General features: G+C 41.2%; 1 protein-coding gene across 1 annotated transcript in view; it reads left to right on the forward strand.

Moving 5' to 3' along the window:
- The window catches only part of CLVS2 (clavesin 2), a 55,135-nt gene extending 41,155 nt beyond the window's left edge, over positions 1-13,980 (forward strand). The window contains exons 3-5 of the mRNA XM_040426945.1: positions 5,503-5,613; positions 8,533-8,756; positions 13,890-13,980. Coding sequence (XP_040282879.1) covers positions 5,503-5,613; positions 8,533-8,756; positions 13,890-13,980 — 426 coding nt within the window. The remainder of the gene's footprint in view (positions 1-5,502; positions 5,614-8,532; positions 8,757-13,889) is intronic.
- The last annotated feature ends 433 nt before the right edge of the window (positions 13,981-14,413 follow it).

A 14,413-nucleotide genomic window follows, 5' to 3' on the forward strand; every position in this document is an offset into this window, starting at 1 on the left:
CTGATATAGAACGTCTTAGCAGGAGACAGCATTTCACCAACATGGTGGAGCAGTATTTGTGCACACACCTACACGTACTGAATGACGGGTCTGCCCCCTTCAACTTCTGGGTCTCCAAATTGGGCACATGGCCTGAGCTTGCCCTTTACACTTTGGAGTTGCTGTTCTGCCCTGCATCTAGTGTATTATCTGAACGTGTGTTTAGCATGGCAGGGGGCGTTATCACAGACAAGCGCAGCCACCTGTCCACAGCCAATGTGGACAAGCTCACGTTCATTAAAATGAACCAGGCATGGATCCCTCAAGATTTGTCCGTACCTTGTGCAGAATAGACATGTATACCGGCACTAACCAGCCATTGTTATACTGCATCATTTCACTACTTTGTCATTTACATTTTCAGGTGAAATTCACCAATTTTGGTGTGTATAGTACCACTGCTATACCTTGTAGACCGGTAAAAAAAAGTAAAAAAAAATTGTCAGTTACATTTTCTGGTGAAATTAACAAATTTTTGGGTGTATAGTACCACTGCTATACCTAGTAGACAGGCTAAACAAAAAAAAAAATTGTCATTTACATTTTAGGGTGAAATTCACCAATTTTGGTGTGTATAGTACCACTGCTATACCTAGTAGGCCGGTTAAAAAAAAAAAAAATTGTCATTTACATTTTAGGGTGAAATTCACCAATTTTGGTGTGTATAGTACCACTGCTATACCTAGTAGGCCGGTTAAAAAAAAAAAATTGTCATTTACATTTTAGGGTGAAATTCACCAATTTTGGTGTGTATAGTACCAGTGCTATACCTAGTAGACCGGTAAAATAAAATAAAAAAATTGTCAGTTACATTTTCTGGTGAAATTAACACATTTTTGGGTGTGATGTACCACTGCTATACCTAGTAGACAGGTTTTAAAAAAAAAATTGTCAGTTACATTTTTGGGTTGACATTATACAATTTTAGACGTGAATAAACACCTGCTATGCATAGGTGACAGGGAATAAAATTTAATATATTATTCAGTAATTAATGCGAGCCACATCCTTTCATCCAATGCTTAAACTTTGAAAAGTTGTCACACTTTTGTGCTTTAATAATTTCTCCCATATTTCAACTCTATAATTTTAAATTTGAAAAAATGAATCCTCCCTTGGATGTGGTCTCTCTTTCTCACGTTCCCTCTCTGGCCTGGAACCCTGATTCCCCGCCACCCGTGATCACCATGGTAGGCGCATAAAAGAACATCGAAAGTTGATAGAGCAGATATCAAATTGGATCGTGAACATCACGGGAACGTGCGACATGGTGGGGCAGTAAGTGTGCACACGCCTACACGAACTGACTGACAGGGGTCAGCCCCTGCAACTTCTGGGTCTCCAAATTGGGCACATGGCCTGAGCTTGCCCTTTACCCCTTGGAGGTGCTGGCCTGCCCTGTAGCCAGTGTATTGTCTAAATGTGTGTTTAGCATGACTGGAGGGGGTTATCACAGGTTATATTTCCCAATGTTTTGGGGTGTACCCTAATTTTAAAAATAAAATTTAAAACCAAAAAGCAGTGCAGGCTACCTCCTCCTCCTCCAGCGCCGCTTCCACGTACACCGCCACATCCACGCCTCCTCAACCTCCTACTCCATACTTTATGTTATTTAAAGTAATTTCCCTATCCACATTTGTTTGAAGAGCACTTGCCATGCTCTTAACCACATTTTGATGCCAATTGCAGCCCTCTAGCCCTTTCCATGACATTTTTACAGCCATTTTAGTGCTCAAAAGTTCGGGTCCCCAATGACTTCAATGGGGTCAAGTTCAGGACAAGTTCGGGTCCCAAACTCGAACTTTTCTCTGAAGTTCGGCCGAACTCATCGAACCCGAACATCTAGGTGTCCGCTCAACTCTACTTTTAAGCCATAAATGTATGGCATAGCAATTATGACCTTAACACACTATGCATTACTGATCAGTGCTACTGCTGATCGTTTTAGATGCAGCAATCCATAGCAGTCACTGCATCCAAAGGGTTTAAATAGAGAGGGGGTTCCCTCCCAAATTGGGCACTCCATGATGTGATCATGGTGGCTTGATGGTTGCTATGGCAATTAGGGGCTTTACAATGGCCTCCGGGTCTGCAATGTATGAAAGCCTGCCAGGCCCCTAACCAGAAAGTGGCCAACCCCCTTAAAGAGTTATTACCCACTTGGGAGCTGCAGATACAGCGTAGCTTGCTGTGTTATGTCGTTACTGTAATTCCCTTCACTTCTATGGGAGCCCACACAACCGTACTCTGGTCTCCCCTGGCCGTTGCAAACAGTGGGTATCCAGATCTTAGCCATAAATAGCTGAGATAGAAATACCCCTTTAAGACTTTACTACGTGGTGAGGTTATTGCATAAATAGAATAATAGATTTTTTCCTCATAGGAATGAGCAGATTTGCTGGTCAAACATAGAAACATAGAATGTGTCGGCAGATAAGAACCATTTGGCCCATCTAGTCTGCCCAATATACTAAATACTATGGATAGCCCCTGGCCCTATCTTATATGAAGGATGGCCTTATGCCTATCTCATGCATGCTTAAACCCCTTCACTGTATTTGCAGCTACCACTTCTGCAGGAAGGTTATTCCATGCATCCCCTACTCTCTCAGTAAAGTAATACTTCCTGATATTACTTTTAAACCTTTGCCCCTCTAATTTAAAACTATGTCCTCTTGTAGCAGTTTTTCTTCTTTTAAATATTCTCTCCTCTTTTACCTTGTTGATTCCCTTTATGTATTTAAAAATTTCCATCATATCCCCTCTGTCTCGTCTTTCTTCAAAGCTATACATGTTAAGGTCCTTTAATCTTTCCTGGTAAGTTTTATCCTGCAATCCATGTACCAGTTTAGTAGCTCTTCTCTGAACTCTCTCCAAAGTATCAATATCCTTCTGGAGATATGGTCTCCAGTACTGAGCACAATACTCCAAATGAGGTCTCACCTTCAGCTCATATTTGCAGCCAATAAATAATTACTAGAAGTGCACAAATAGTCCCACAACATGGACAGTGACATACCAGATGTATTGTTCGAATTTGCGATCTCCATTTATAATTTTTTTCAATGCGAAATATCGCCAATATAATTTTCGCGTACGCGCATGCGCAAATGCACTATACAGTACCCAAATGCACTATAAAGAAAGTATATTGGTATATAACACCCCGCTTCAATCAGTTTTTTGGGGGGCGACTGGTATATCACACCAGTAGAAATTATTTGTTCCAATAACGCTTGTCCCTCTATATACCTGCAGTATCGCGGGAGAACCGCACACAACTGCCGCACAATACAAATGCACTATAATATACTTTCACATTGTACAAGAAAGGCAATCCATTAGAATATACATAAAGATAAAACGTAACCTTTAATAATTTTACTATGATGGTCCATTCACACGTCCGTAAGTGTTTTGCGGATCCGCAAAACACTGACACCGGCAATGTGCATTCCGCAATTTGTGGACCGCACATCGCTGGCACTATAATAGATAATGCCTAATCTTGTCTACTCTGCAATTGCGGACAAGAATAGGACATGTTCTATTTTTTTGCGGAAACGGAAGCACAGATGCGGAAGTGCAGATCCGCAAATGTGGATGCGGATCCGCAAATGCGGATGCGGACAGCACATTCCAGCCCCATTGAACATGAATTGGTCTGCACCCGTTCCCCAAAATTGCGGAACGGATGCGGACCCATTTTGCAGACGTGTGAATGGAAAAAATATCCCTCAAAATGAAAATAAATTAAATGATTAAAGTTAAAGGGGTTCTGCACTTTGTTTTAACTGATGATCTATCCTCTGGATAGATCATCAGCATCTGATCGGCGGGTATCAACTAGCGTGGGCGGGGCTAAGCTCCATTCAAGTGAACAGAGCTTAGCCTAGCCCACGCTAGTTGATACTAGTCATGACATCACTGGGCCAGCGGTAAACAGCGAGAAGGCCGCGGCGCTGCTGAAGCGCCGCTGCCTTCTCAAACAGCTGATCGGCGGGGGTCCCGGGTGTCGGACCCCCGCCGATCAGATGTTGATGATCTATCCAGAGGATAGATCATCAGTTAAAACAAAGTGCAGAACTCTTTAAGCAAAAAGCTTAGATGTAGTAGGCAATAACAAGTGCTCGGCGGCACTAAATCAGGTGCTCGGCGGCACCAAATCAGAAACCATATGTCCTACCACAATCCGGGGGGTTACAGTGCACATCCATGAATCCCGGAGGGAAAGCAAAAACCATCTATCCCTGGGCTAGATGATGATATGGTATTGAAGGACAGGGTGGGCAAAGAACTGTCCCTGATATTGCCCGACAGGGGGGTGCTATTCTGGCCCTGATAGCCTAACCACAGACCACCCACCCTGATAAGAGCGACCCCATCCGGAACCTTACCCTATATAAAAATGGCCCTAGTAAGCCCCTAGCCCCCTGACTTCCAGGTGATCACTATATAGATCAATGTGTTTTTGACTAATTATAAAAGTATATTATAAGTATATCGCACCCCTCTGTGTATCACACATATAGATAGCATACCTATACCAGTCTTTAAAATGACTTTTGCGGCCCTATTAGCTAGCGTTTGGTGTCCCTAACAGTCTGTCCCTGCTCCACACAGCAACCTCTCCCTACACTGGCAAAACACTGAATGTAAAATGGCGGCCAGGTCAGGTTTATTTATAAGGTAGGGGGTATGTCCATGTGCTGAAATGTCTCAATTGGCTGTCCTGTACAACCTGATGGATGTGTCATGGGTCAATCGCGAATCGCAAACAAGCAAAGTTCGCCGTGAAACGACTGCCGGGCGAACCGCAAGGCCATCTCTAATGAGCACCTCCCTCTTTCTACTGGTAATTCCTCTCCCTATACACTCAAGCATTCTGCTTGCATTTCCTGCTGCTCTATGACATTGTCTGCCTACCTTTAAGTCTTCTGAAATAATGACCCCTAAATCCCTTTCCTCAGATACTGAGGTTAGGACTGTATTACTGATTTAGTATTCTGCTCTTGGGTTATAAAGCATCTTAATCTTATTCACTAGGACAAGTGTTCTGTGACTCAAGCCAGTGTTTGCCTCTTAATTGCTATTTAAGGCCATGGTTGAGGAAAATGTCTTTAATTACTGGCCTTGGTTTGTTTCGCACCCATTGCCAGTTATTTAGCAACAAAGGCCAGAAGACGTGAACTAGATAAGACAAAAATAGCAATTTCTTTACACATTACATACACTATGCTGAAAGGAAACCTAGAGGCTAATGTTAATTATGCATAAAACCATATTTTAATTTGCAATTCTTTTTTTACAAACTGGTTGCTCAGAGGCATATGCTGCTTACTGAAAAGTCACAAGGCATTGATTCCTGTTATCTTGCCTGGTGGGTTAAACACATTAGTTTTCATGAATTCATGCTTTCTATGCCTTGTGCTAAAATTACAATTTTTTTTTCTATTTTTTCAGGATAGTTTTCCAGCTCGGTTTGGAGGAATCCATTTTGTCAATCAACCTTGGTACATTCATGCCCTGTACACAGTCATAAGACCCTTTTTGAAGGAAAAGACACGAAAAAGGGTATACTTATTATTCAGATATAGAATATATTTACTGGCATCAGATCCCATGGATCTTTCTAAAAGTAAAAATTTTTGTTTATCTTAACATGCGATTTGATTCTAGCTAAAGGTCTGTGGTTCAGTTTTTTTTATGTAGGAAATTATATCTGAGAATAGACCAAGGGTACTTTCACACTTGCGGCAGAGTGATCCGGCAATCTGCATACAAACGGAAAGCATTTGTAGATGGATCCTGATGCGGATCCATCTTACAAATGCATTGCAAGAACAGATCCGTCTCTACATTTGTCATCTGGAGAAACGGATCCGTCATATATTTTTTTCTAATTTTTACCGGTCTGAGCATGTGCAGACCGAAAGGACGGATCTGGCATTGCGGTATTTTGAATGCCGGCACTAATACATTCCTATGTAAAAAATGCTGGATCCGGCATTCAGGCAAGTGTTCCGTTTTTTGGGCCGGAGATAAAATCGCAGCATGCTGCGGTATTATCTTCGTCCTGAACAGTCAAAAAGACTGAACTGAAGACATCCTGATGCATCCTGAACGGAGTGCATGGGGATAAAACTGATCAGTTATTTTCCAGTATAGAGCCCCTAGGACGGAACTCTATGCCGGAAAAGAAAAACGCAAGTGTGAAAGTACCCTAAGTTGTGCTTTATTGTTACATTCACTGTGTTTCCGTGAAAATTGGTTTGTAAAAGAGTGATTATCTGAAAGCACACAGGGATCAGGGACTAATGACTTATCAAGTAAGCTATTTGTTACTTGGGATATACTCCATGAAACATTCTCAAGCACCAACACAAACCCCCTAGTAAGACAGCCAGACAACCTAAAATAGCACACAGTAGCCTTGTACACTCCAACAATTTGGACACAGCTCCCCAAATCAAGAGCCAAGCCAAGAATACGACTCGCAAATTCCAGTCAGCCTTCCAGATGTATCTATCATGAAGTATGTTTTCAATGCCCTAGGAGAGCCAAAAAATGCTTAAACTTCTCCTGTCCTTTGATGGGCAGCACACAATCCACAGTCTGTACTCTACCTTGCCATGGTACCATGATCTGGCCACAGCAGTAAGAAAAACATCAACCCCACATGTGTAATGTCCTCTTTTAAAACTTTCCCTGGTTGAGGAACCTATGAGATAATCAGCCAAGCTACCTCAGAAGTGTCCCTTAACAAGGGGTTGAGAAGGGCACCTGCCCTGCTGCTGTCCTAGTAACAGGCAGTCTGGCAATCCTCTCTGCACTAATACATTTCTCACAGTTCTGTCTCTGGCTAGTTTGCTAGGGATAGAGAGCTATTTGCTTTCATGAAAGATGTGCAAATTATTAAAGCCCCTAGCTGGCACAACTGCTTGGATGAGATATCCAATTTTAAAACTAATACCCTCACCTCTTTCAGCAATATAAATAGATACACCTATGAATTATGTATGCCCAATGAAAATCATTCACCTTTACTTTTTAGTTTACCAGTATTTCAGCTTTTGAGGTCTCTGAAGTATCCATAAAAAATTCTCACTCTTCAGAAACTGAGTGAAAAAGCTTCTCCACTGCTGGTAAGGTCCTGGTGTCACCATGTACTGGCTGGTTAATTCTCACTTGAAAGAGACTGGGAAGCCATGTTCCAGAGGTTTCCTTGTCACAAGAAAGATCAAGTTAAAAGATAATAGAGATACCCCATCCTCTCATGTAACTGGCATCTGACCTTAACTTGTGCCCTGTGTCTATTAGTGATTCAGTCACCAATAGACTTGTGTGGTCCTTCAGGAGTCATTCTCCTCTCAGCTTCCAGAACCCTTTGAAAATAAGTCTTAAAGGGGTTATCTGGGAACAATGAATTTTGCCAGCAGCCTGTCTCTCTAAACAGAAGATTCACACTTACTGGCAATGCTGCCTCCACTGTGTCCATGTTCCAGTCTGTGACTTGTTTTCTTCTGGCACTACATGGGTATGGTCACATGCTCTGCTGCAGCCAGTGACTGGCTTTAGCAGTGACTGTTTGTGGCTTCACCACTGCTGAAGCTAGTGATTGGCTGCAGCAGAGCATTTGACCATGCCCATGCAGCACTGGACGTAAACAGTCCAGTGACCAGAATATGGACACAGCAGAGGGGGCGTGGAAGACCAGAGCAGCAGGGAGCAGGCAAGTAATCTTCTGTTTAGAGAGTCAGGCTGCGGGCACTTGGCAAATATTCAATATTCCTGGAGAACCCCTTTAAGGGCTTTCTTAGTCTGTTCCTGTTGTTTCTACCTTGATTCTTATTCATTAGGGTTCATATTTCAGTCATGCTGAAAACTTGGCAAGATTACCATCCTGTAAAATGGTAGTATATATGGCCTAAGATTTTCTAGAGGCTTCATGCTTCACTCTCGACATGTTTTTTCCTGACACTGTGAATCTTTTCAATGTTTTTATCACGATCAAACTGACAATTCTTAGAAATGCATTTACCATAATTGTCTCGTGAAATTTCGGATATTTTTCAAATCTTGCATTCTTCTCATTTGTAATATATTTAGTTTTTTTTTTCTTGTTTTTTTTATTCAGGTTACCTGTAGCCAAAAATACCCAAAATTCTGACTTAGAATTATTTCTCATGAAATATATTATTTCCAGTAAACATTTCACTTGAGTAAAAATTTGTTGGAAAACACCAACCTGATAGTTACTTGCTGTAGGGTCTGATAATGAGTTTTGAGAGCACTCATTTTTAATGCTTCAAAAATAAATATTTCTGAAAGAATTGTTAATATTAAATATTCTATGTAAATGAATTCTAAAAGGAAATTCTTTAGAAGTAAATGAAATGCTGTAATTTTTGCACAAGCTTACACTCATTCTTTGCAGAATTAAACAGCTATGTGGAAATAATGAGTTTTATGTTCGCATGTTTTCTTTGATAGATATTTTTACATGGTAATAACCTCAATAGCTTGCATCAGCTGATCCACCCAGAGATTTTGCCTTCTGAGTTTGGAGGAATGTTACCACCGTATGACATGGGAACGTGGGCGAGAACACTCTTGGACCATGAATATGATGATGAAAATGAGTACAATGTAGACTCATATAGTATGCCAACAAAAGTAGATATGGAAAAGGATTTGTCTCCTAAAACCATGAAAAGGTAAATTGCACTTACTCTTTGTCAGTGGTGGTACTGTTGAAAATGTCTTAGAATTTATTGGCAGCAAAATTACAGTTAAGAATGATCAAGAATGTTTTATCAAGAAAGATTAGCTAAATTGAAGTAAAAAAATGCAATAGCATAGTTGTCAATAGTCCTGGGAAAGGAACAGGGAAGGGGGCAAGATTTGTGCACATTTACAAATGGCAGTTTTGGGGAGTTTTCTGGTGTGGTCAGGAGCAGGTGTTCCCAAGATTGAGATGCAATGGCCGGGTTTGGGGTGGCACCAAAGCTACACTGGGTTCCCCGGACACCGTTGAGTGTCACCACTTGTTGCTGCTCTCTGGAAGGGATGGTAAGGTGTGGTGCATGCCAATGGGAAATAAGTCCAGAGAGTCAGGGTCTGCAGTAACCAGGGTGCTTCTTTACTGTAGAGATTCAGGTACAAAACAACACAGGCGAGGTATTGGGCTGCCTTCTCCAGCCTCCTCCCTGGCAGAAGAAGGGTTTGATACTGAGGAAATTGAGGAAAGGCCTAAGCTAGCTTTCCCTCTTTCTCTTAGAAGGCTGGCATCCTGGTCAGGGGCCCACGGTCTGTAGCTCAGTAGTCCAGGTGGCTCCTTGGTCAGAGGGCTGGTGACCCATGGTCTATGGCTCAGCGTTCCCACTCAGCATCTTCTTCTGGTCACTCATGCAGGCTGGCATAAGCCTTCTCCTCCAAGCACTGGCCCCTAACTGCAGCACAATAGGGGCTATGAATGTTCTCCTTATATACAGTTTTAGCTAGACTAGAACCTTCTAGCGGGAGGGGTGGAGTGGAGAAGCTCAGGACAGACAGATACATTGTAACACTTACTCAATGGCAATGACACTGCAGTTTTTACAGACAAAAACAAGTTTCCAGACATAACAACAGCTAAACCAGACAGTCACAAGGTCAGGCTGTCTGGGTTTGGTGGTAAACAATGTCTGTTTTTCCCTCCAAAACATGGTCTTCTTTAAACTCTATGGCAGCTGTGGAAAATTACCAGCTTCTCATTAAAAGTCCTAACAGTCTCAGTGTTCATTAACCTTTTCCACAGAGCCTTGCAAATACAGTGATAATGAACAGGATATATATTGCAACATATAAAATGCAGTAACAGTACAGTGATAAACAGTATAAGTTAACCTTTTCAAGTGAAATAAAGTAAGAAGTTTATAACTTTGCATAGGGTGAATAGACAAATGTCCAGAAATGTCCAAATGTGAAAGTACTCCATGCTCCAGGGCACTACACAGGCAGTCCAAGGAGTGAAGCTTAAATGTGCTGGGATATTTTTGCAGTTATGCATTAGGAGTGTTCTACCAACTATGCATATTTATTGTGTATTAACTTGATAACGACCAAGCGCTGAACATATACAGCACATGATGCTGGGCTTTAATCCAAAGTGACATACAGTACAGACCAAAAGTTTGGACACACCTTCTCATTCAAAGAGTTTTCTTTATTTTCATGACTATAAAGGCATCAAAACTATGAATTAACACATGTGGAATTATATACATAACAAACAATTGTGAAACAACTGAAAATATGTCATATTCTAGGTTCTTCAAAGTAGCCACCTTTTGCTTTGATTACTGCTTTGCATACTCTTGGCATTCTCTTGATGAGTTTCAAGAGGTAATCCCCTGAAATGGTCTTCCAACAGTCTTGAAGGAGTTCCCAGAGATGCTTAGCACTTGTTGGCCCTTTTGCCTTCACTCTGCGGTCCAGCTCACCCCAAACCATCTCGATTGGGTTCAGGTCCGGTGACTGTGGAGGCCAGGTCATCTGGCGCAGCACCCCATCACTCTCCTTCATGGTCAAATAGCCCTTACTTTAAAAGTTTCGGCTGACTGACTGACCTTCATTTCTTAAAGTAATGATGGCCACTCATTTTTCTTTACTTAGCTGCTTTTTTCTTGCCATAATACAAATTCTAACAGTCTATTCAGTAGGACTATCAGCTGTGTATCCACCTGACTTCTCCTCAACGCCACTGATGGTCCCAACCCCATTTATAAGGCAAGAAATCCCACTTGTTAAACCTGACAGGGCACACCTGTGAAGTGAAAACCATTTCAGGGGACTACCTCTTGAAGCTCATCAAGAGAATGCCAAGAGTGTGCAAAGCAGTAATCAAAGCAAAAGGTGGCTACTTTGAAGAACCTAGAATATGACATATTTTCAGTTGTTTCACACTTGTTTGTTATGTATATAATTCCACATGTGTTAATTCATAGTTTTGATGCCTTCAGTGTGAATCTACAATTTTCATAGTCATGAATGAGAAGGTGTGTCCAAACTTTTGGTCTGTACTGTACATGTATGGCACTGGATTACGGTGCCTAGCCAGGGCGGAGGAGGAGACTATGCAGTGAACAGAGGAAGCCGCTATGCCCATCCCCTGGATGCCCTATTTACAGTTGAAAGGGTGCAAAAATATGACCGCTTAGTTGCAAAAATAAGTGAAAATATAATTAAATACAAATGAAAGAAAACATTTAAAAAACACCAAAATGTCCACAACAACCAAAACTGTAGCCATAGTCTCTCCCGTTCAAACAAAACTCATTTTAATAAATTTTGTTTAAGTTTTACTTTTTCTCCAAATAAAACAAAAAATAAACTTTTTTCTGTTCAATATAAAGGAAAGCAAACGGAATGCTGCTTTTGTTTTTATACTTTATTAATCTCTATTAGGACGAATGTAAACAGAATGCATTTAAACTGTTACATTTGGCTTTCTGTTATTGCAATTCCGTTTTTTTTCCGTTTTAGGCATCTTATAACGGAATGCTACAATTAGAGATAAGGGAAGTATTAAAAAAATTTATTCGGCTGCTTCACCGAATTTAACAAAAAATTCCGCTTTGTGATAAATTGCTTCTCTACTCTATAAATAAAAAAATTAAATACTTACCTGATCCATTTGCTTGCGATGGGTCACCCACAGCCACCTTGCTTGAAGGTCTGGCTTGAAATCTCCCACGGCTCAAGATGATGTCATCACGCCAGCCATTGTGATTACGTCATACATCACCCCGCACAGGATTTTGTCCGAGATCTTCAAGTAAGATGGCAGTGGGAAGCCTGTCATGAGCAAATGAAGCAGGTGGGTATTACTTTTTTTGTTCTTTTTACACTATTTCAGGTTAAATGATTTGTTACCGCGAAGCACGAGGAAATTCAGCTATGCGGCTAATCAAATTTATCCTGAAATTCAGATCGAAGTCCACTGCTCATCCCTAGCTACATTGGAAAGCTAAACACAAGTATGAACTCCCCCTTACAGATCCAATTGGATTCAACACTCTTGTATTAAAGGGGGCCAACTACAGGGACCTCCACAATCAAATGATTAGGGGACCCCAAGGGCCTTGTATGAATTGAGCGGTAGTGCATATGTGTGACCAGCACTCCATTCACTTCTCTAGGACTTACCAGAGATATCCTAGCTCTGTACTTAACAGTGTTATGTCAGTGGTCAGTGCCCACCACTGCTATGCTGCTCACCATTCTGCCTGGAGTTCTCTGCAAGCTGATGCCTCCATTGCTCCAGTCTCTGTTCCCTTAAGGCATGCACACCCTCACCTGTGGCCTTTTAAAATGCCAGTCTGCATGCTCACTAAACCTTCCCCCAGCCAATGACTGAAGGTCCCTGAATATTTAAGGCACCCTCTCCATGCAGAGGGTACCTGAGCTTTAAGGTTCCCTGTGACCATCAAAGGTGTTTGGAAGATCTAGTGCTTCAAGTCTGTGCTTAAGTTCCTCTAGTCTGTCTCCCTGTCTGTGCTACAGTCTTGGTTCCTGCCAGCCTTGTTCCTGCATCCACTACTACCCTGCCCACAAGCTCTTCTAGTGTCTCCTGTTCTGTGTTGCCATAATATGCAGTTCCAGTATTGTGACTGTCCAGACTATTTCTGAGTTTGCGGTATGGTTTCCCTGCATCCCAGCCTTCTAGCCAAGTTTCCGACAATCATGTTCTGCCTAAAACCCCATTATCTGTATAAGTGATTGTTCAGAATATACTTGCAGTTGTGTGTTTTCTGTGCCTAGAGCTTTTGATGCTTTCACCAGTATCCCTGACCTCAGTAGGTCAGCTGCCAACTGTATTGGGACTATCCTAGGAGATAGCAGTCTGGTTGCTCCCCTGTGACAAAGGCCAGATCCCTGTACAGGGGTTAAAGGGTGAATACCGTGAGAGTGCCAGAATAATGCCCAAAGCCAAACCAGTTAGTTGACACAGTGGGTCCACGCTTGCTAATATTTAACAAGCATGCTCGTAGAAGGGACCTCGTAGGTTCCTGTTCACATAATTGGTAGGGGTTTCAGTGGTCGGTAGAAGTCTTCAGCATTCATCCATTTATCAGTTATATTGTCGGCAGGGGAAACAGGTCGTGAGCAGTTAAACCCCTTTAAGAATATATATTTTTTATACTCCATTGACTTCTGTGAGGTAAATATGGATTCCTCAGACTTGCACCTGGTATACTGGGGGGAATAACATTGGCTCCTAAATGAAATAAATTTTCCTTTGATGCATTTTGTATTATTGTAATAAGTCTTAAATTTATTCTATGAGAAAATTCAGATTGCACACCAGATGAAAACCCAAAAGAAATAGGAAATCCCTGTATGCTGTACATTTTGTTCATAGCAATGATGAAGATAAAGCATGTGATATGCTGGAAATAAGGAGACATAGAAAAAATAATAGAGACATCAGTGTATGAAAGTATCAAACTATATGTTCAACTGAGTATAAATAAACTGAATACATTTTATTCAGAATTTATAATCTGTATTTATTAGCAGGCCTAAATATAGTTTTTCTCGAAGGATGCAGTAGGGAGGTTTGAATTCTCAGAACACAGTATCTCATTTTTGCCTAGCAACATGCATATGAATAAGGAACAGCTAAGAAATACAGTGCTGTGTGGTTTTGCTCTGCTATTTCCAGTGCATGAATATGTATCGAATCTGAAATGTTTTCCATCGCAAATTATAGACATTATTGAATGTCAAGACATTATCCTCAGGGCTGTTGGGAACATTGTGCTGTGAATCTGAAAAACAGTCCTTATTTTTATGTTGGTTTGCAGATCTCAATCAGTAGTGGATCCTGGGGTGTTGAAACACAATGACAAAAACGAAGACGATAACACGCAGCAGCCCTTACTATCTCTTGATTAGTGGGAAATCTGCAGTGCTCATGATATGGAAGAGGAGGGATCATTTTCAACAACAACTAAACGCTCTACAGGAATGTACCAACTGGAAATGTATCAGATATGTTAATGTTGCATAATGTAATATTATAAAAAAAACAGGTTTTCTCTACTGTCCAAGTGTTAAGGACGCCACCGATTAATGCTTTTATTATGTAAGTGCCAACGTGTGGTTTGTACATAGAATCCAAAGTATCTCTCTGTAGATTTATATGCGCTCATTTGAACACTTCTGTGAAAAATGATATTTCACCCATCCAAATCAAAGTTGTGTCATGGAAAAAATACAAAAGACAACGTATATTATTATATTAGGTTCCATCCTTTTATATAAAGCCATATAGCAGCCACCTTACTGCTTTTATTCTGAATATTGCATAAAGACATTTCCGTATATA

This window comes from Bufo bufo, chromosome 4, assembly GCF_905171765.1.
Source record: "Bufo bufo chromosome 4, aBufBuf1.1, whole genome shotgun sequence".
Lineage (NCBI taxonomy): Eukaryota > Metazoa > Chordata > Amphibia > Anura > Bufonidae > Bufo > Bufo bufo.